The sequence below is a fragment of the Zingiber officinale genome, chromosome 8A (genome assembly GCF_018446385.1).
Source record: "Zingiber officinale cultivar Zhangliang chromosome 8A, Zo_v1.1, whole genome shotgun sequence".
Lineage (NCBI taxonomy): Eukaryota > Viridiplantae > Streptophyta > Magnoliopsida > Zingiberales > Zingiberaceae > Zingiber > Zingiber officinale.
Genome location: NC_056000.1, coordinates 21,286,176 through 21,306,310, shown reverse-complemented (window position 1 = coordinate 21,306,310; position 20,135 = coordinate 21,286,176). Strand labels below are relative to the sequence as shown.

Genomic DNA, 20,135 nt, shown 5'->3' with positions numbered 1-20,135 from the left:
CTTCGTAGCAGCAAGGACGAAGGAACATTTAGCTTAAAAGCGAATTGATAGAAACAGAAAGTAATACAGAGATAAAGCAAACAGAAGACCAATTTACAGCAAATCAGAGGAAGATTCATGGATTCGATTCGAACCTCTAACTCTTTTCCAAGGAAGCAGGGAAGGTTGCTCCTGCTGAAGCACATTCTTCAGCACATCCTTCTGTTTAGGCTGGAAGAAATTCTCATGCATCTTGCAAATACTATTATCTTCCTAGATCAAAATTTTAAACTAAGAAAGTTCAAATTAAAAAAAAAATGAATCGACATTATTCATCGTTACAATATTTTCAGAATACTAATTGGAATTACGGTTAATGATTTTTTTTCTAGTACATGTTAATATATAAATTAATCATTAATCTTTTAAAATAAATTTATAATTCCGTGATAGCCTCCTCCATCTTCGCATTCTTCTTCTCCCCGTCCGCCGTCGTGTCCTTCTTCGACGGTGGCACGGCCTTAGACTTAGAAGACCTGACCGACCCTCCATCATCTTTCGATCGTCGCCTCGATTGCTTGGGGACTGCTGGAACATCCTTATCCTGATCAATCGACTGATCCTTTTTGCGTCCGCGCCTACCTTTCTTCACCCCGCTGTTGGTCGGCTCAGAATCGTCGATCGTCAGAGTTTCAACGGATTTGTGTCGCCTCGAGTGGCGCGGCTTGGTGGAGTCTTTACCCTCGTCGTCGTCGTCGATCGAAGACTCTTTCGTCCCATCTTGTAAAGCCTCGGAGCCTAATATTAATAAAGAAAAAAATGATTTATCTCTCAAATTTATTAAAATTTAAATATTCATAAAATAAAGAATACACAACAATTTTCCTTGTAAAAACAGTATAATTTAGAATAAAAAACTATTTTATTAAATTTAGATATCTATTTTTAATATATTATATATCAATTTATAATATTTAGGAAATATAATCTATTTCTTAAATTTAAAGGGTTAAATGAAAAATAATCTGTTGCCTTGAGAATCGGCTGTGTTTGTGGCAGGATCTCCTCTTCCTTGAGCCTCAGTGAGGCTGATTGGGGCAGAGTGGTAATTTTTCATCTACAGATTTATTTTAAGTACAAAATTAAAATAATAAAAAAGTATTTAAATTTTTTTTTTGAAAAAAACTAAAAATGATAAAATACCCAGGATGCGTCTCCACTGTTGGGCCCATCGCTTCCAATGTGGGCCACATGCTTAACATCAGTTGGAAACCCGATTTGCATCTCTTCCTCCTTTTGGTCTGCATAAAAAATATTTAATCTCTATATATTAACTCTTAAAACGCGATTAACCTTAATTATTTTTTTTTAATAAAAATACCAAAGATTTGGGAAATATAGCGAATGGGCTTCAGAAAACCCTTCTTCACGAGGGTGCCCATCTCTCTTAAAATGTGTAATTTGTTCTTCCCCTGCTCCAATAAAAGCTTTAATTGCATACAAAATATATAAAAAAGATTGAGGTGAAGAACACAGAGTCAAAGTACCTCAAAGTGAATACCCTAGATGATTTTAACTGTTATTGATTGAGAAAAAAAAAACAAAAGAAGAAAGAACGAGAAAAACGAAGAGGAAGAAACGATTGGTATTGTTTGTGATGAAATGGGAGGAATTTCATGTTGTGGTCGATACCTCAAAATTGGAATGTCCTCATTAGAGAGATTTAGGTGTCTTTTTTTAGGATTAACAATTAATTAATCTGTTTCTATAAAAAGAAGAAAGGATTAATTTGTTCCAATCCTTTGGTAGTTGTCTCCGCTATGGTCGGAGATGACATGGAACTCTTGAATGATCTTTGATATTTGTTTTTTTTTCTTTATAAAAAACTATATTTTAATTGATTTATTGTAACATAAATGAAATCGCATAATTCTATGGAAATTAAATCACATATAGTGTTTTTTTTTAAAACAATAATTACAAAAATGTTGTAAATAAAGATGTTATTTTATTGGATTTGAGAATATTGTTGTGGTTATATGGAAAAAAACGAGGGGGCATTTTGGAATACGGATACGAAGAGAAAACCCTAGATCAAACGGTCACGGGCCATCATCGAAGCGAGATGATGATATAAAAACCCTTCGAGCCTTCTTGGCCCTTGCCTTGGCTCAAACTGTTTCTCATTTGCGGCCGAACTGCTTTCTTCTCGCCGACGAAATGGTGAAATTCCGCCTTGATTCTTTGGATTCCTGGAACTGATCTCTTTTGTTGTTTTGATTCGAGGCATTTTGCTCTGTTCAAAATCTGATTTTTGTTTTTGTTTTTGTTTTCTGATGGGTATTCCTTCAGCCGTTCAAGCGATATGTGGAGATCGGCAGGGTTGCCCTTGTCAATTACGGGAAGGAGTACGGAAGGCTCGTCGTTATCGTCGATGTCATCGATCAGAACAGGGTACGTGCCTTACTTTTTCTTGTTAATTTTCAATCTTGAATGTGGTTTACTTGAGCAGATCGATCTGTCAGCGTAGCGTCTGTTTATGTACGTTTCGAAAAAGAAAACTTTTCTGGACAATTTTTTATATGTATGCAATTGACGCAGTAGTAGTTCAACTACAATGATTTCCTTTCTATCACCCTGCTTATGGAACATTAAGGTCAGTTGGTTGATTTGTGATATAAAGATTATAAAATTAGTTTTATTCATCTTATTTGATAGATATTTTAACATTGTTTTATTCTTCCAATTGAGTTATGTTCCAGATCTCTTGTCATTTTTTATGGCACCGAAATTCTAATTTATGATATTTGTGACATCTTAGAGACCTGATTTTTTTTTCCCAGCGCAGATCTGATTTTGCACGTTGTTGTTTTCCAAAGCAATCTTCTACTTTGTTTCCAAATAAATGCCTTTTCTTTTAGCTCCTGATGTGAAATATCAGTAGAAATTTATGATTCCCCGCTGGAATATTTGTTGTGCCTGTTGCAATTTCTCCAAACTGCGAAAAGTTGTGTTGCCCTCTATCAGAAGGATGCCACTACTGTGTTGTTTAGAGGAAGTTTATCCAGCATCAAATCTTTGCTTGCTACAAATTTAGTGGCATAATATTTTTAAGCACCAAAACCAACTAACTGTGCTGATATATATATATATATATATATATATATATATATATATATATATTTATATAGTCAAATTTGCTGTGTTCTTTGCAAAGCCTATTATTGATGATCTTTGTTAATTCTGTCACATTTTAGGCTTTGGTCGACGCACCTGATATGATTCGTGGCCAAATTAACTTCAAGAGGCTTTCTCTTACTGATATAAAGATTGACATACCACGTGTTCCTAAGAAAAAGACCCTGATCGAAGCCATGGAAGCTGCAGGTACCATACTTGATATTGTCTGTCGAATAGGGACTAACGACTTGACATGTATTATGCATTCATGAGCTAAAATGCTATTGCAGATGTGAAGAATAAATGGGAGAAGAGCTCATGGGGTAGGAAGCTTATCGTGCAGAAGAGGAGAGCTGCGCTGAATGACTTCGACCGGTACAAAGTCATGGTGGCCAAGATCAAGGTAGAGACGACATTCTTCAAAATATTAATTTACTCTTTGTTTTCATGATCTTAGTTAATTGCGAGGATTCTTTGTTTGATCATTGTCTTGTTCATATATTTCTCCAGAGAGGACGTGCCATCAGAGAAAAATTGGCTAAACTAAAAAGGGAGAACCCAGCTTGAGGTTGAGAGGATTAGTCTGTCTGATCCAGCATAGGTGGTGTTTAAGTCCTGTTGAAGTTAGGGGATACCATTTCCATGTTTTTCATAGAACTTGAATTTCTAGAGATATTCGGGCTTGAGATTTTGCTATTATCCTCGACTCGTCCACAATGATGGTCGTGAACTTTTGTTTACAAGTAAATTAAGTTGTTTGCATGTCTTGATTATTCTCGTTGTCTGTTATTCTTACACCTTAAAATTTATTTTCATATTTTTATTTTCTGAAAAAAAAGGTTATTCCCTATAATGTTTTTTTTCCATGTAGTATTGGATTTCTAAACAATTTTTGTGCGATAATTTCACTAGTTGGTATTCGATATTTACTGTAGTAGTTTTGGAGATCAAAAACGAACTACTTTCTCTATCGAGTTACTTTTATCATAGTCAATAGCTTAAGTCAGTTCCATATTTGTCTTCAAGTTGTTCATATACTTGCATATCTATTGTGATTGCCCCATAATAGATGCATAACATAGAAAGATAGTGGGCAAGGAAATTGGAGGGAGAGAAGGAAATAAGTTCATGGCACATTCACCAGCGAAGAAAGGGCCAAAGGATTCTAGGAGATTTGAGTGTCGCTTACATTTGACAATATTGCAACTACTGAAATTTGTCGTTATTTACAATGTGCAAGACTTTAGCAATTAGGATACTGCCATTACAGCACACCATCGCAAATGTTGTAAATATGTTTACGATGATAAATACCGTCACACAATGTGTTGTTTTGTAGTTAGTTACTCATTGAGACCAAAGTCATAAAACTGATCTCTGTGTAGGACGAAATTCGAATGTCTAGGCAACCGTGACAATCAGCTCACATATTAGAACAACCTCCAATGAATAAGAACTAAGAAAGTATCACAAATCCATAAAACTTAATAGTTTTTAAGCAATCATTGAAAAAAGGACAAACCTGCAAAACGATTCTCTAAACCTTGAAGCCCAACTCATGCATTTCCTTGTCATATTTCTTCATTTCCCCTGACAAATTCCTTATCTTCCATGGCGTGTATATCAACAAGAAAATAAACAAATCATAGAAACTTAACATTAATGCCATAAGAATGTATAAAGGGCGAAGGCAGAAGATCTTGATGTCGCAGAAATCTTGATTGTGCAGAAGATCTAGATGTCGCAGAAATCAAACAGGTATTAGGATGCAACCTAAATAGTTGCAAATGCATATCTGAGAAAACTATCATAACTTACCAAATCCAATGGATCACAGAGTATGTTCAGGGGCATGTAGATCTAAACAGGGACAGTGTCTTCTAGTTTCAGAAACTAACAGCTTTTCATAAAACAGAACTAAATCTCAAGGATGAAGTAAAAGCGATAACTTACCAAAGAGTATCCGTGATTGCTTAATTCATGATCAGCCATCCTAAAACATCTAGTTGTCTCAATGAAAGGCAACAGTTTAGAACATAAGAGAAGATATCACCGCCTTTCCCCAATTCTTCAAATAGAAAATCTGAAGACATTCAGCAGTTAGTTTCCACAAGCAACTAAAGGGGTGGAACATATCAAGTATTTCAGAACATGTACCAAGTCTAATTTATGCCAATAACCATGAACTGTTTAATTCTCTTGGTGATTTTATCTTTGCTTTAGCTACCAATAATCCCCGCATGAACAATCCCCATCCTTGAAATGGTGGAAGCGGTTCAAATCCCTAACAACTATCTCCCTTCCAACAATCCTTGAGATATATTTTGTTGCCGTATGACAATCAACACATACTCGAAGGTTCTTTGTTACTCTAATGGTAGTTCCTGGAGGAGTTCTTATTATGCCAAATGCTATTGCAAGCCTTTCACTGTGACCGCATAGCATATGCCTCTTCTGCTCTTCTTCAACATCATGCAGCACATCCTCAGTGTTAGGTACATAACCATCACGTTTCATTAATTCCATTAAAACTTCTAATGCCTTCATTATCTCATTATACCATGGGTGAGATGTATCATGCGCCACAAATCCATGTAAATCATTTTGCACTTCGATCCAGCTACAAGCCGGTTGCTTCTTCATCCCCTTGTGTTTCATCGTCATTCTTACTTTGGTCGCTTCTTTCCATCTACCAGCAGCTGAATAAATATTTGACATGAGAACATGCGATCCCAAGTTTCTGGGCTCAATCTCAAAGATTTTTTGAGCTACTTTCTCAGCTAATTCGGCATTCTTATGAACCCTACAAGCTGCCAGCAAGGTAGACCAAACACTTGCTGTAGGTTTTATGTGCATAGTGGAAATAAAATCATAGGCTTCATCCAGCTTCCCAGCTCGACCAAGAAGGTCAGCAACAGCTGCATAATGCTCCAATCTGGGAGTGATCCTGTAATCCTTAGACATTCTATGGAAGTAATCCCAAGCCTCGTCGACTAAACCAGCATGGCTACAAGCAGTTAATACTGCCACAAATGCCACATGATTAGGCTTCACATTTTCCATCTCCATCTGCTGGAACAGTGATAGTGCTTTTTTTGCTGGTCCATGCAAGGCATATCCCATAATCATTGCAGTCCATGAGACGATATCCGGAGATTGTATCCTGTCAAAGACTCGCCGAGCAATACGATTATTTCCACATTTCACATACATATCAATAAGCGAGCTGGCTACGAAAGCATTCTTATCGAATCCACCTCGAATGACATAACCATGAAGCTGCTTTCCGAGATGCAATGTAGTCAAGTGAGCACAAGCAGGCATGATGCTTGAGAAAGTCACTGACATTGGCTTTATCTGAAGAATCAGCATCTTTCGGAACAATTTGAGCCCCTCATCAAACATGCCGTTTTGTACTAGACCAGCTATAATCGAATTCCACGATATCGAATCAGGGTTGGGTAAATTATCAAACACACGGCATAAATATTCCACATTTGTGCAGTTGCCATACATGTCGATCAAGCTACTCCCGATGAACACGTCTGAATCCAATGCGTGCCTTATTGCAAAGCCATGAATCTCCATTCCCTTGTAATCATCAACATATTCAGCAAAGATTGGAAGAATGCTCGACAAAGTGAATGAATCAGGCTTCAGACCAGAGACGCCCATGTTCCTGACCATGGATAAAGCTTCAAAATACATCCCGACTTCCGCAGCTCCTGCAATCAAGGTGTTCCACGAGACGACATCTCGTTCAGGCATTTCGTCGAACACCTTTCTGACGCTTCCCAAACAGTCAAATTTTGGCAAGCATTTAGAAACACCATCTGTGGTCGTCCGCGCGTGGTCGTCGGCATCATGGCATAATTTGCAGTACGTGTTCATGAGGGCATTGGAGGAGAAGAGGTCGGAGAGCCAACCGGAGCGAATCAAGAATCCGTGAAGGGTTTCAGCGAGGCGCGGGTCCCTAAGGGCGGCGGAGGACTTGAGTACGGAGGGGAGGAGGGCGTGGGGTAGGGGAGCACCGGAGGAGCGGAGGCGGGCGAAGACGGAGAGGGAGTGGTGGAAGAGGCCGCGGGCGGAGGAGCAGCGGATGACGGCAGCGTAGCAGGCGGGGGAGGGGGCGGGAGGAGAGGCGAAGGCGCGGAGGGCGTCGCCGACGAGGCCGAGGTAGGTGTAGAGGGAGAAGAGGAGAGGAGAGGGGCGCGGGTGGCACTTGAGGAGGAGGGCGTGGAGTTGCCGAGCGTGGGATCTGGTTTGGACGGCGTCGGAGGAGGAGGATGGAAGGAGGAGGAGGAGGGAGTCGAGGAGGGAAATGGAGTGGACGGCTGAGTGCTGCATTTTAGAGATGTGCGTTGCCCACGCTGATATGCAAAAACGAAGAGGCGGACGCTCTTTTTTTTTCAAAATAAATCAAAAAACGATCTATAATATATTTTGGGCAAAAATGACGTCCATCGGTTGCTGCGTTTTCGTCACGTGGGCATTTCATTTTTTTAATTAAAGGCAAATGAATTGGGCATTTGACCAGATAGAGACTAATTGCTGGCGTCTGTAATAATAATTTTTAACATTTTAATATTGTTTATTTAAATAATAATTTAATTAAAATAACATTTTAAATAGTAAAATAAATAATTAGGACTCCCTGATACATTTAATTGTTAAATATGAAACTAATTGCTAGCTTCTAATGATTTTATATCATTTTAATTTAAAAAAATGAATGATAACTATCTAATATGTACAAAAATTAATTGCTAGTTTTTAGTAATTTTATATCATTTTAATTTTAATTTTAATTTTTTAAATGTTAATTTGATAGGGATTTCAAGACATTCATTATATTTTAAATGAACATAATTCAATAATTTAATCATAATCTAATATGTATAAACTAACATATAATTTACAACTACTTGCTAAATTATACATATGTTATAGAAACTAACCAATAACTTCTAAATCTAGGGGTATTTTTAAGATAAAATATGAGAGGGATGTTTATTTAATTCTTTTTTTTAAAAAGAGACCCTAATATGATATTTCTGTTACTTTGAGGGGTATCTATCCTATGTTGTTCAAGAACTTCTAAATTTATCCAAATAATCATAATTTTTAGTCACAATTATTATCATTGACTCCTTGATTTCATCCTCTTTAATCTGGTAATTTTAAAAATAAAATTGATAAAAGTTAAACTTGACCGTATCGATTATGAAAATACTCCTCAAAGAAATGCTACTTTAACATACAAACAATGGCATCCACTTGGTCAAATAAATTTAATTAAGTTCTTATGTCAATCTCTCCAATCTAAGATGAAAATCAATCAAAAGGAGCACAACATTCTCAAAATATATCTGCTTTAGGATCTCTCTCCAAATCAAAATTGGACTTGATATCCATGGCCGACTTAATCCCTTGAAAACTTGATAGGCAAATATTACCAAATCTAGCTTAGATTTTTTTTGAGTCATCCAATGTGAATATCATATCAAACCAAGCCTTCTAATAATATTTTCTCACCAACTCTACCCCTCAAGGATCTACAACCCATCCCTTTCGAAAATTTAGGTGATGAATGCATTAGAACTCACATCTTTGAATCATCCGATTAGACAAGTCTTATACACCTAAATGGGTCCCTTCTTTTAGGAATTTTTGTTTACCAATAATCAAGAGAGTTTTAAACAGAAAATATTTGGAATTCAGATGTTTTGCTGATCTCTGAATCAGAAAAATATTAGTTCCCGAGAAAAAAGAAAATTACAAACAGGAATGGAATTAGTTTTCCTGGATAAGAATCAGAAAAAATTCATTCTGCAATGCAGGAAACAGCCTGAGGCTCTGAACCGTGGAAACAGACCTGAATACCACGAGCAAAATGTCAAGAGTCATGGGTCACAAGAATACATTGTAGGCCAAGCTCTCAGAACTCAATCGAGTCAATTTATTTGTTGCAAGAGGATCCTTCTTCACCAACTCTGCTATATAGGTATACCGAGGTTTTCGTAAATAAGAATGAACGCATAGCTGACGAGAAGCAGATATATTACCTAATTCACAGTGGCTTTAACAGCTTTTTCAGCTGCATCATCCAAATCTTCTGCTGTGATCAATGTCATTCCACTATCCTGTGAATCAGTACAAATCTCTCATGTCTCCTTATTTTACTTCTACTGTATGCAAACAGGGGGAAAATAATATGGGAAACAACTAATACCTTGAGAATTCGCTTTCCTTGATCTACATTTGTGCCTTCTAAACGAACAACAACAGGTACTTTAAGTGAAACCTAAATAAGTAAAGTCTTAGGCATATCAGAACGATGAGTAAGACAGACAGACAGACAAAAAAACAAGCACTAAAATCTTGAAGCTCTGGAAACTCCAAAAGAAACAAGACGTATTCATCATCTCAAGCTCTGGAAGCTCCAAAGTAAACATTCTACCAAGGTGCTTTGCAGCAATATAATAGACCCAAAAATGCAGAATGTAATGAGATCCACCAACCTGTTTGGCTGCATTGACAATTCCACTTGCTATCACATCGCATTTCATAATTCCTCCAAAGATATTTACCAAAATGGCCTTCACTTTATCATCAGATGTTAATATCTTGAATGCTTCAACCACCTGAGCAACAATTTATATCTCAATTAACATTAGGAAAACAAACAAAAATTTGAGAATATAATCAAATAGTTGCGACAAGCAAGTGACAGGAGACGGATATTAGACAAATAAGACAAGAAACTTCTACAAGTGTTTACTAAATAAGGATATGATTAAGCAATAGAAGAATGAACAACACATGTTTACATGAGAATTCACACCTGGCCTTCTGATGCATTACCATCAACATCGAGAAAATTGGCAGGTGAACCACCATGCAGTTTTATTATGATTAAGCAATAGAAGAATGAACAACACATGTTTACATGAGAATTCACACCTGGCCTTCTGATGCATTACCACCAACATCGAGAAAATTGGCAGGTGTACCACCATGCAGTTTTATTATGTCCATTGTAGCCATCGCCAACCCAGCACCATTCACCATACATCCAATCTCTCCATCAAGACCAATATAGTTGAGATCTGCTTTGGCAGCAGCAACCTACAGAGCATAAGAATAAAGAATTAAAATCTAAGATTCAACCATCTTCAATTTTATCAGCAGCAAGGATGCAAGCACAGTAGAAAGTGTAACTCAAGGAATTTCATCTAGTATGAAATCCTACACTTGAAGTTGTAAATAATTCATGAGATGACCAAATTACAGCCAATAATAAATTTATTCAAACCTCTCTAGAGTCTTCTTGTGATGGATCCCGTAGTTCAAATATTTCCTTATGACGAAAAGAAGCATTGTCATCAAAGTTCAACTTTGCATCAGCAGCTACTAATTGTTTATCCGCAGTCTCAGCAATTGGATTTATCTAATCAAGGTCCTATAGTTTAGCATTCAGGAAATAGCAACAAAAAGGGAAATAGAGAGCACTTAAATGCACTAGCAGAAAGGAAATTTGTCCAGCACACCTCTAATAACGTACAATCACATTCACAGAACAGTTGATAAAGTTTTTTCACTTGTTCTATTGAAGCACTTCTATCAGCTACTGTAGGTGCCAGCCCATCAACAACTTTAGCTGCATCTTCATCAGTAATTCCCTTGAAAACATCAATTGGGACCTTTGCATGGGAAGCATAAAGTTAGATTCTGAAACAAAAAATTTATCAATTTTTAAAGGAAAAATATAACTTTTTATTGTGATGAACAGAACCCTTTGAGTCCTATTAGAAAACAATCTTCCTGAATCAAGAAAAGTGGCAAAATCACCTTAATAATCATGTCAGGAAACTTTTCTGCAAGGTCTTCAATGCTAGTTCCTCCCTTTTTACAGGCTATAATTATCTGGGAAATCATAAAAACTATTTAGATAAAGATGTTTATTGCTGCAAAGTGATGTCAGTATAAAGACTTTATGATCAATTATAACTAAGAGTAAATGTCCATTGAGATTCCGTGTAGCAGTTGAAGGATTTAAGCTTGTATTCAAACAACCTTGCAAACAATATAGGGATTAGGGCCCACAACATATAAGCTATTACTTTGACTTTTAATCAATATATTTTATCAATGAAGAAAATATTTGTAATAACTAGCATAACAATTATTATGATTTTTTTTTCTTTGGCTGCTAGAATTGGAGCAATATCACTGTCTAATCTCCATAGGCTAATTAACAATGTGGGTAAACACTAGGAAGTAAAATTGTCCTTTATTTTCCTAATAAAAAACTGTGGCAATGTTATATTATTCAGTTCTGAGGAAGGACATATTGACCATATTTAGCAATAAATCATAGAACAGCAAACAAGTACTATAAACAAAACTACATCAGTCAGAAACCTGTCCTTCCTTTTCTTCCTCAGTCTCTCTCTTATGCTCTATCTACATGATTATGGAGTCACCACAACAGCCAGATAAAAAGCTTTAACAGCTCAAATTTGATTGAAAGCAGCCATAGCACCTTCAAAACAAGATTAGCTGAGTATTTATCCCACTGCCTATTCTCTTATAAAAGGACACATCTCTACCTCTATATGAAGACTCCCACTTACATGCGAGCTGGTGGACTTGATAGGAAGCATTGTTTGAAACAATTGACTGACACAAACATTTGGACTGACTCAAAACCTCCTGTTTGCACTTCGAACTTGATTGGATGATCACTTATCCCAAATTATTGAAAGGATTTCTTTCAGAATGAGGAAGAGAGATGAAATACAAAAAGAAGGGTATAGGATTAGTAAAAGAAAAGAAAATATGAAATGGTAACAGCATAACACAGATATCATATGACTGTACTGGGTGCCCGACACTGTTTAGGCGTTACACAACAACTACCCAGCGAGAAGGATTTTTCCATTAAAAACTTAATGGCCCATTACTCCAGTAATTACTAATACTACCCAACACATAAATCATCTGTAAGGTAGGCAAACCCACAGTATAAGGCCAATCGAATTATTCATATACCCCTAGAAATACAATCTTTTTGTTTTTTGGTCAAAGGGAGGTTATCCCTCAACAAGCAAGGTGTTTCTGGGTTGCTAGCAAAGTAACCATCTGCAAGGTAGGCAAACCCACACTATAAGGCCAATCAAATTATCCATATACCCCTAGAAATACAATCTTTTTGCTTTTTGGTCAAAGGGAGGTTATCCCTCAACAAGCAAGGTGTTTCTGGGTTGCTAGCAAAGTAACCATCTGTAAGGTAGGCAAACCCACACAATAAGGCCAGTCGAATTATTCATATACCCCTAGAAATACAATCTTTTTGTTTTTTTGGTCAAAGGGTGACCAATAGGCCTATCTGTAACAAATCTTTAAAATTACTAACAATTAGAAAAAATGAAGTGATAGCAAAAAAAAGGAAAACAACACAGGCCTTCTCATCTTCTCCTCACTACCAATTCTATTCTTATTATCAGCCACCTAAAATTAACACAGCCCATTATGATTGAACCTGAACTTTCTTAATGCTAATAAGTATGGATTTGGCTTTTTTATTTAATGCAGATATTTGGGTTGGAAGTCCAACATGTGTCTATTCAACTTTTACACCATCCAAATCTAAATTCAGCTAGAACCAATTAGCATCCCATGACTCCATACAAATACCCCTAAAATGTTCTGAAATGAGAAAACAACTTCATATCATTCTACCCAAACAACGAGTAACCATCCTAGAAAAAATCTAATACAAAATTTAGTAACCACTGATGTGATTTATTGTTGTTATATTGAATAAAAATCAGTTCACGACTCTTATTAATTAAAAATGAATACAAAATCTGTAACCTACTCCTAAAAACAGATATATTATTAACTATATATACAGATTTAAATTGAATTAAATAATCAAAGTTTCAACACTGAAAACATACTGGACCAGCAGTACTACGGTCAAGGGTGATAGCAAAGTACATCTCATTTACAAGGGATAGCTTCTCACAAAGGTAAACCTGCAAAAGAAGTAAATATATTACACTGGAAATCTTTGTAATAGCTGACAACACTAGCAGAAAAATGCTGATCGACTTCTAGTAAAGAACCTTATGATCACCAACTTAAATTTTAGGATGAAATGCATCAAAAGGAGAACTGAATATCATCAAGAACAATACTACTTCCACATAAAACTCAGCCAGAATACATTTAATCCCACTAGAAGTTTGACGCCCTTCTTCAAGCTCAAATATAGTGGGAGAGTGACTCAATACTGGGTCTATACTAAGACACAATGGCAATTCCCACTGTATAAAGAACAAGCTTTGATAGAATTTATCATGACGGAAACCAGCCAAATGAGAGGAGGTCAATTAACTTAATAAGAGTTGAACTATTTGAGCTGAAATGCCTAAGTTACAGTTGATGATAGTTCTGCCATCAAGGCATGCAACGTAATTACACAACAATGTTCCCTTTGTGACTAAACTAGGTGTGTCATCTTCTCTTTGAAATTTTTTTATGCAATTCAATCATTAGTTTCATTATATGTGAAATTTATTTGGCAAGGCAGTACATTTTTAGACTACACCTGATTGCAAATATGTTTCAGTTGTCTAAACTAAAAAGTACTTGACAATGCAAGTATGCAACAAACAAGACAAGATGATTATGAAAGTTGAGAATGATCACCAGGTAATTTAAACAATTTGTTTTCAGCACATCACTTAGCTTTAAATGAATTAAATGAACTTCTAACCTTGCTCACAATCTTTCCTTGAGAACCAGTTTGCTTGGTAACAAGGATCTGGCCGAGCATTTTTTCTGCATGCAATATTTAGTTATAAATAACATGCAAATATCTTATCCAAATATTTGAATACCTACTTAACAAAAAGTATCCACAAATCTGATTCTTCAGAGTTACATTTCATAAAGCGTAATAAATGAAATAATTAACACATAAAAAGAATTAAAAAAATTTCAGAAACATGAAAGGACATATAAGTCCACCAACTCTCCCAAGCTTATTAGAGAATTTTTGAAACAGTCCCAGAAATACTACATTTAAATAGTCAAACTAGTAGTCGACAGTAAATAAAGATCGAAAGCTTGTGAACTTTAACTGGTACATCATTGAGCCATTATTGAAAAAAGCTAAATATCAGTAACAGAACTATTCTTATACCTACTAAAAATACTTTATAAATGCACATAAATGATGCATGACTAGATGAGAAAAAGGGGTAGAGAGGTAAGATACAAAGGAGGAAGTTGATTATATAAGAATTCAGATTTTAGACAGATGCTGCTTAAATTTTAAACCAATAAACTACCTGCTAGCGAAGACAACTCACTGCCAACAAAGCAAAATACTCCACAAATTTTTGAAATTGGTTATTAACTAATTAATCAAGCCACCACCACATCAGTAACACGCTATGAGAAAATGTTTAAGGCTTTATAAACATCACACTCACTCATTATATCCACAGTATCACTTAGCAATCAGACTCCTGTTCCTGTATTGTTATACAAAATCAAATACGAATGATGTATGCTTAACATCAATCTAGCTTGATTCTGCTCTTTCTAGATTATCAATGCAAAATAAACATGTTAACTAAATGGGCATAATCTTTGAGCAAAAAGAGCAAAAAGAGCAAAAAAAAATTGTCAGTTACCAGCTATGCCTGGAACCTCTTCAGTTTTAACAATATGCACTCCGCCCTTTAGTCCACTTTTAAAGGTCCCCAAACCTCTCCCGCCAGCAAGAATTTGACTTTTGACAACAACCTATGGAAAGGCCACAGAAGTTCAATTTTAAGTGTTGTATTCTTCAAGTCAGTCTGTAATTCTGTCTCCAATTGCAAAATGAGAAAATTGGGAATGCAAATGATTTAACAATAAAACAAAATCATTGAATCTACACCAGCAATATCTTACCTAGCAAAATCTCTTTCACCATATATATGATATTAAAAAAATTCCAGCTAAAATACCATCTCATTATTTCATTCATGGGCATTTGATTTGCTGCATGAGTGCCAGCAACCGATAAGTGAATTTGTTTAGAAATTATAGCATAAAGTATCAGATAATGTCATTGTCATACCCAATGTTTGAAAAAGTGTCCTAGGTGGCTGCCTAGGTAAAATGGACCAGGGGTCACTTTGCCTAGGTGGTAGGCAGCACCTAGTAAGTGGACTATTTAAAAGTCAGTCTAGCTGGATCACCAAGGTAACCAAGGTAGACTGGTTTGGGAAGTCCAATCAGGTTTAGGATAAAAAAAGTGTTTTTCTTAAGTGATAGATTCATTTGTCAAGAGAAACTAACATTAACTATTCGTAGTTACAGTTGGAATTTTCAGGGATAACAAGACTCCCTCTTCACATTAATTTTCTGGGCAGGATCTCCTCTTCTCTAGATTTATTCTTTTTCTGGGCAGGATCTCTTCTCTTCTCTAGATTTATTCTCCCTCTTCTCTTTTTTTTTCTCCTCATATATTTCTCACATTTTTCAGAATTTATTCTCATCCCTAATTTTTTTCTCAAATTGGTGACTATTTTACTTCTCTTTTTACCACTATTCTCTTATTAGGTACAATGTGAAATATGATGCATTTTGTTATTATTACATGTTCTTACAATGTGGAACATGATTAAGAATTTACAATTGCAAATTTGAGTATACAACATTTTTAATAATATTTTAATGATGACTACCTAGGCCCCTGCCTAGGCACTAATAGTGGAATGATCGCCTACCACCTAAAACTGTCTTTTAATATCTTGGTCACACCATTTACTCCCTACTTCCAGATTTAGACAACAACAAGAAGTAAACTACTGGTTAATATTTTTTTTGTTACTGCCCTGTTTCAACCAACTAATCACTCTCACTAGTTGACTAAAAATAGTCGACTGATAATGAACAGAATATCCCGAAACAGATATTTCAGTGACATCACTGCTTTTTAAATTCTCTGTATTTGTTTCATGCTTTTTATTTCATACTAACCTCATAGAACGCAACACAAAGTGGATACCAATCAACTGATCACTCTCACTAGTCGACTAACTACATGAACATAGTAGACTGACATCATGACCAGTCGATTGAAAATGAACAGGATGTCCAGAAACAAATATTTCAGTGACAAACTATTTTTCAATTCTATCTATTTTTGTTTCATGTTTTCTATTTCATACTAACCTCACAGGACCCAACACATAGTGGGTACCAAATGTATCTTAGGATTATTTTATTGGCAGATAAGAAGCAAGAGCACCAAAAGTGAATGGTTGATCAACTGAAAATAAATGTGTGCGGATTTAAAGGAGACGGAGAAAATAATAATTGCAAAATCAACTGAAAATACTAATCTCAAAAAATAGCTTATAGTGATCATGTAAAAGTTAGTCTGCTTTGTCTTATTTATGAGCACACCTCTTTCTCGTTTGGGAAAACAGATTTGACAGCCTCCTTCACCTCTTCAATAGATGCAACAGCCACTCCCTTTGGCACATTTATCCCGTACTTGCTCATCAATTCCGCACCCTGTCACAGAAGCAAAAGGTTTTTTCTGCCGTCAACAGATTCAAATTCGTCGCAGCATTTGATCAATCGTGTAAAGACTAAAAAACGCTAGTAAAAGGATGAAACTATAAAAATGGCCAATGCAACCTAATATATCATATTAACAAACCAATACTTACTTTAAAAAAATAGATTTTTTTTTACAAAAGAAGAAAAAGAAACAATCTTGATTATCACACACGTAATACAAAGGATCAGGCTTTTTCCCTCCATGTTTTCAGATCCGAAGCAAAATAAAAACAAACAAGACAAATCAATTGAAAGGAATAAGGGAATGACACGAGAATAATTAATCAAGGAACCTGGTACTCGTGGATGTTGAGCCGCCGCAGTTGCTGATTCTGCCATCTCCCGGCGATGGAAAGAGAGCCAGCAATGAGCTTCCCTAGCGATCTCCTCATCCTTCCTGCCAAGTGGATCAAAGCACACAACAGATCGTCAAAAGAGGAGGTGAGACAGAAGACGGAACCGCAATAAACTTTCCGTATCGCGATTCACTTTTACTGAACACGAAGTTGGAAGAATCGTGCGAACGCGACGAAAACTAGAGAAGAAGACTTACAGGCTTCGCAGGAGCTTCTTCTGGGCGGGATCGAGGGGAGGATGCGTCGCTGCGGCAGGTCGATGCAACCAATAAGTAATTAGGTTTTCGTAGATACGTGTCTTTTAATTAATTAGGGATTTTTATAGTATGTGATTTTTACTATTATACCGTGCTTAATTTATAATAATCTACCGTAAGAAATGTTTAATTATATCATCGCTTTGTTATAATAATATTAGGTGGATTTGGGTAAAGGGTATGGGGAATGCGGAATTAGGTTCATTCATGAATTTTATATTTGGCGGATGGAAGTGAGAATTAATATTTCGGTAATTTATCAAAACACGTACTACGGTTAATGTATTTATCAAAAAAACATATCACAGTTTTATATTTATCAAAAGGCGGAGTTTACCAAAATCAATCCCCAGATTACCCCTCTGGCTAACCTGGCAACCGCCTTTTTCAAACACACTTTTCCAAGCATCCAAGCCGAAAGTAGAATACAAAAATAATTTATGGTTCGGATACACGTCTTCTCACCGTCTCTCTCCCTTCGTCCCTCTGTGTGGTGTTATAAACTTTGAAAGAAAAAAAAATATGAACCCTGCGCTTGCCATTACTGCTCGTGGCGGTTGACGATTGCAATAGACCAGTTAGGTTTATGACATAATTGCGTAAGAGTTGCTAGAGGAAACCAAGGACAAATTAAGTTAAGAAGGTCAGCCGAGAAGGACAAACTTCTTGCAAGAGGGAAATGAGTAGAAGCACACATTTAAAGATTTAGACATGTATGTATGGATTTTTTTACTGTAAAATAGGGTAGTGAAGGTAAATAAAAAGTACACCATTTGTCTGTGAAGGGTGGCAGCAAAAAGTGGTATTATGGTTAATTTTGGTTGTGTGGGGAATAATATTCAATAACACCTGAATTATGATGTAATAGAAGACTTAATCGATTTAATTCATGTTAGTTTTTGACGTTGATAGTTAAGTTTGGCTAGGGTTTAGTCAGTGGTGGTCCTAGTTTACAAGAAGTATCTGCTTCAAAAGTGGCTTGATATCTATGAGATCAGGCCCATCGTGGGCCTGATATCATAGATATCATGCCCAACGTGGGCCTGATATCATAGATATCAGGCCTAACGTGGGCCTGATACCTATGATATCAGGCCCACGTAGAGCCTGATATCGATAATGTGTTATGTGGTTAAAACTTTACTTTTACATCAGACCGTTCCTAGTTTGAGCAAAATTACAATTTAACTACAAAAAATGATTATGTAGTTGCAAATTTACTAAAATAGTTTTTTAATTTATTTATCAGGGATGATCATATAACTGACGAAATTCTATATGAGATATGGAATACTCTTGATGCAACTTCTAGCATTGGACATGCAGATAATGTAGGAGAAGTATCCAGAACAAATATTCCATCATCTTCACAGTATAATTGTGTGCATAACACAAATAGAAATACGAGCAGTAATTTCACATTTGATCTAAATGAAGAAGCTAGTATTCAAGAAGATGAGGTTCTGAACCCGTGTGCAACACTTGTTGATTACTATGAGCCTAGTTGGAGTGAGGAGGAAGGGTATTATAACCGAAATGGAGAGGAAATGCAATGCAATACAAATGTACAAGAATTCTTTGCTGATGATATGCAGATTGAACAATATGAAATATCTCAAGAGCAGTATAGTGACTTAGAGGAGGAATTCCCAATAGCTGATGATCCATATATTCTAAATTCTCGATTGCTCCAAAGGCCAATTGAAGAGGCAACAGATCAGCATGAATTTTTTGTAGGACAGATATTTCAGTCTCGACAAGAGTTCAAGAATCAACTTGTGAAGCATGCCATGGTTAAACATATGAGATATAACCCAGTTGACACTAGAAAAAATAAAGTAAAAGCTGTCTGCTTCAATCAACCGTGTAAGTGGAGAGTAGTTGCCAGGGGGGATGTCGAGTTCATTGTTACGAAATATATAAAGGAACACCAATGCGGCACCATTAGGGAAAGTGCTGATCATCAAGCATATTCTTCATCCTTTGTAGCTTCTTTTGTTGAAGAGCAATTTCTTGCTAATGAACAATACAAGCCAAGTATGATTATAGCAGATATAAAAGCCAGGTTCGGAGTGACCATATCCTACAGAAAAGCTTACATAGCTCGAGAGAAAGCGATGAAGAAAGTTGTTGGAGATTATGATCAAGCATATAGAGATCTTCCACTATATCTGCGTGAGTTAAGAGTAAGAGATCCTGAAACCTATGTTGCACTACACAGGAATGGGGATAATCAGTTCCAACGATGTTTTTGGGGTTTTGGAGCTTGTAGGAGAGTATTTAGGTCTTATCTGCGTAAATTAATTGGAATTGATGCCACACACCTAAGAGGCAAATATCCGGGTGTGTTGTTGATGGCTACATCAATAGATGCTAATGACAATGTCCTCCCAGTAGCCTTTGGAATCGCTGAAGTTGAATGTGGGTCTGCATGGGAGTGGTTTCTGGATCATATGAAGAGATTCTTTAATGTTGATCCAGAGTCAATGAGTATAGTATCAGATAGACATTGTGGCATTATAGCAGCAGTTAGGAAAGTATACCCTACTGCCCATCATGCTTTTTGTTGCCACCACATGTCTTGCAATATGGTAACAGATACTGGCAGTAGGTCAGGTTTAGGGTTGTTTTGGGCAGCTGCTCGAGCAAACACAACACTACAATATGATCTCATAATGCAGTCCATGCTTGAAAAACATCCAGATGCTCATAAGTGGCTTCAGAACAT

At 36.3% G+C, this 20,135-nt stretch overlaps 4 protein-coding genes across 8 annotated transcripts; 1 reads left to right on the top strand and 3 right to left on the bottom strand.

The window, feature by feature from the left end:
* Positions 1 to 415: 415 nt before the first annotated feature.
* LOC122010598 (CRIB domain-containing protein RIC7-like) lies at positions 416 to 1,421 on the bottom strand. The gene is made up of 4 exons (XM_042567116.1): positions 1,361 to 1,421; positions 1,183 to 1,280; positions 1,012 to 1,096; positions 416 to 777 (listed from the first exon to the last, which is right to left on the bottom strand). The coding sequence occupies exons 1-4, from the start codon at positions 1,419 to 1,421 to the stop codon at positions 416 to 418; spliced, it is 606 nt and encodes a 201-aa protein (XP_042423050.1).
* Positions 1,422 to 2,054: 633 nt separating this feature from the next.
* LOC122007915 (60S ribosomal protein L14-1-like) lies at positions 2,055 to 3,932 on the top strand. The gene is made up of 5 exons (XM_042563454.1): positions 2,055 to 2,202; positions 2,332 to 2,433; positions 3,237 to 3,366; positions 3,450 to 3,562; positions 3,670 to 3,932. The coding sequence occupies exons 1-5, from the start codon at positions 2,200 to 2,202 to the stop codon at positions 3,724 to 3,726; spliced, it is 405 nt and encodes a 134-aa protein (XP_042419388.1). The 5' UTR covers positions 2,055 to 2,199; the 3' UTR covers positions 3,727 to 3,932.
* Positions 3,933 to 4,605: 673 nt separating this feature from the next.
* Positions 4,606 to 7,564, bottom strand: LOC122007914 (putative pentatricopeptide repeat-containing protein At3g23330). Of its 3 annotated transcripts, none has more exons than XM_042563453.1 (4): positions 5,317 to 7,564; positions 5,113 to 5,242; positions 4,978 to 5,036; positions 4,606 to 4,893 (listed from the first exon to the last, which is right to left on the bottom strand). In XM_042563453.1, exon 1 carries the CDS (start codon positions 7,504 to 7,506, stop codon positions 5,383 to 5,385), a length of 2,124 nt encoding a protein of 707 aa, XP_042419387.1. In that variant the 5' UTR covers positions 7,507 to 7,564; the 3' UTR covers positions 4,606 to 4,893; positions 4,978 to 5,036; positions 5,113 to 5,242; positions 5,317 to 5,382. The 3 variants fall into 3 exon arrangements, with proteins under 3 accessions (XP_042419387.1, XP_042419386.1, XP_042419385.1); XM_042563452.1 differs by having other exon boundaries at positions 4,978 to 5,019; XM_042563451.1 differs by having other exon boundaries at positions 4,978 to 5,242.
* A 1,288-nt stretch (positions 7,565 to 8,852) lies between these two features.
* Positions 8,853 to 17,478, bottom strand: LOC122007913 (succinate--CoA ligase [ADP-forming] subunit beta, mitochondrial-like). Of its 3 annotated transcripts, none has more exons than XM_042563449.1 (14): positions 17,348 to 17,478; positions 17,088 to 17,191; positions 16,636 to 16,746; positions 14,871 to 14,982; positions 13,946 to 14,010; positions 13,125 to 13,202; positions 11,011 to 11,085; positions 10,710 to 10,862; positions 10,475 to 10,609; positions 10,123 to 10,287; positions 9,681 to 9,803; positions 9,392 to 9,463; positions 9,225 to 9,302; positions 8,853 to 9,155 (listed from the first exon to the last, which is right to left on the bottom strand). In XM_042563449.1, exons 2-13 carry the CDS (start codon positions 17,184 to 17,186, stop codon positions 9,225 to 9,227), a joined length of 1,266 nt encoding a protein of 421 aa, XP_042419383.1. In that variant the 5' UTR covers positions 17,187 to 17,191; positions 17,348 to 17,478; the 3' UTR covers positions 8,853 to 9,155. The 3 variants fall into 3 exon arrangements, with proteins under 3 accessions (XP_042419383.1, XP_042419382.1, XP_042419384.1); XM_042563448.1 differs by having other exon boundaries at positions 8,853 to 9,152; XM_042563450.1 differs by having other exon boundaries at positions 8,853 to 9,034.
* Positions 17,479 to 20,135: the final 2,657 nt, after the last annotated feature.

Bases quoted from the DNA above. Each gene is read 5' to 3' on its own strand.
- LOC122007914 (XM_042563451.1), bottom strand. From the start codon at position 7,506: ATGCAGCACTCAGCCGTCCACTCCATTTCCCTCCTCGACTCCCTCCTC.
- LOC122007915 (XM_042563454.1), top strand. The intron at 2,434-3,236 runs GTACGTGCCTTA...GTCACATTTTAG, and splicing joins ATGTCATCGATCAGAACAGG to GCTTTGGTCGACGCACCTGA. The intron at 3,563-3,669 runs GTAGAGACGACA...ATATTTCTCCAG, and splicing joins TCATGGTGGCCAAGATCAAG to AGAGGACGTGCCATCAGAGA.
- LOC122007913 (XM_042563449.1), bottom strand. From the start codon at position 17,186: ATGAGGAGATCGCTAGGGAAGCTCATTGCTGGCTCTCTTTCCATCGCC. The intron at 10,863-11,010 runs GTGATTTTGCCA...TCCCATGCAAAG, and splicing joins TTCCTGACATGATTATTAAG to GTCCCAATTGATGTTTTCAA. The intron at 9,303-9,391 runs GTATTAGTTGTT...ACTGATTCACAG, and splicing joins AAGGAAAGCGAATTCTCAAG to GATAGTGGAATGACATTGAT.
- LOC122010598 (XM_042567116.1), bottom strand. From the start codon at position 1,421: ATGGGCACCCTCGTGAAGAAGGGTTTTCTGAAGCCCATTCGCTATATT. The intron at 1,097-1,182 runs GTATTTTATCAT...ATAAATCTGTAG, and splicing joins ACAGTGGAGACGCATCCTGG to ATGAAAAATTACCACTCTGC. The intron at 778-1,011 runs GCAACAGATTAT...TATTAATATTAG, and splicing joins AAACACAGCCGATTCTCAAG to GCTCCGAGGCTTTACAAGAT.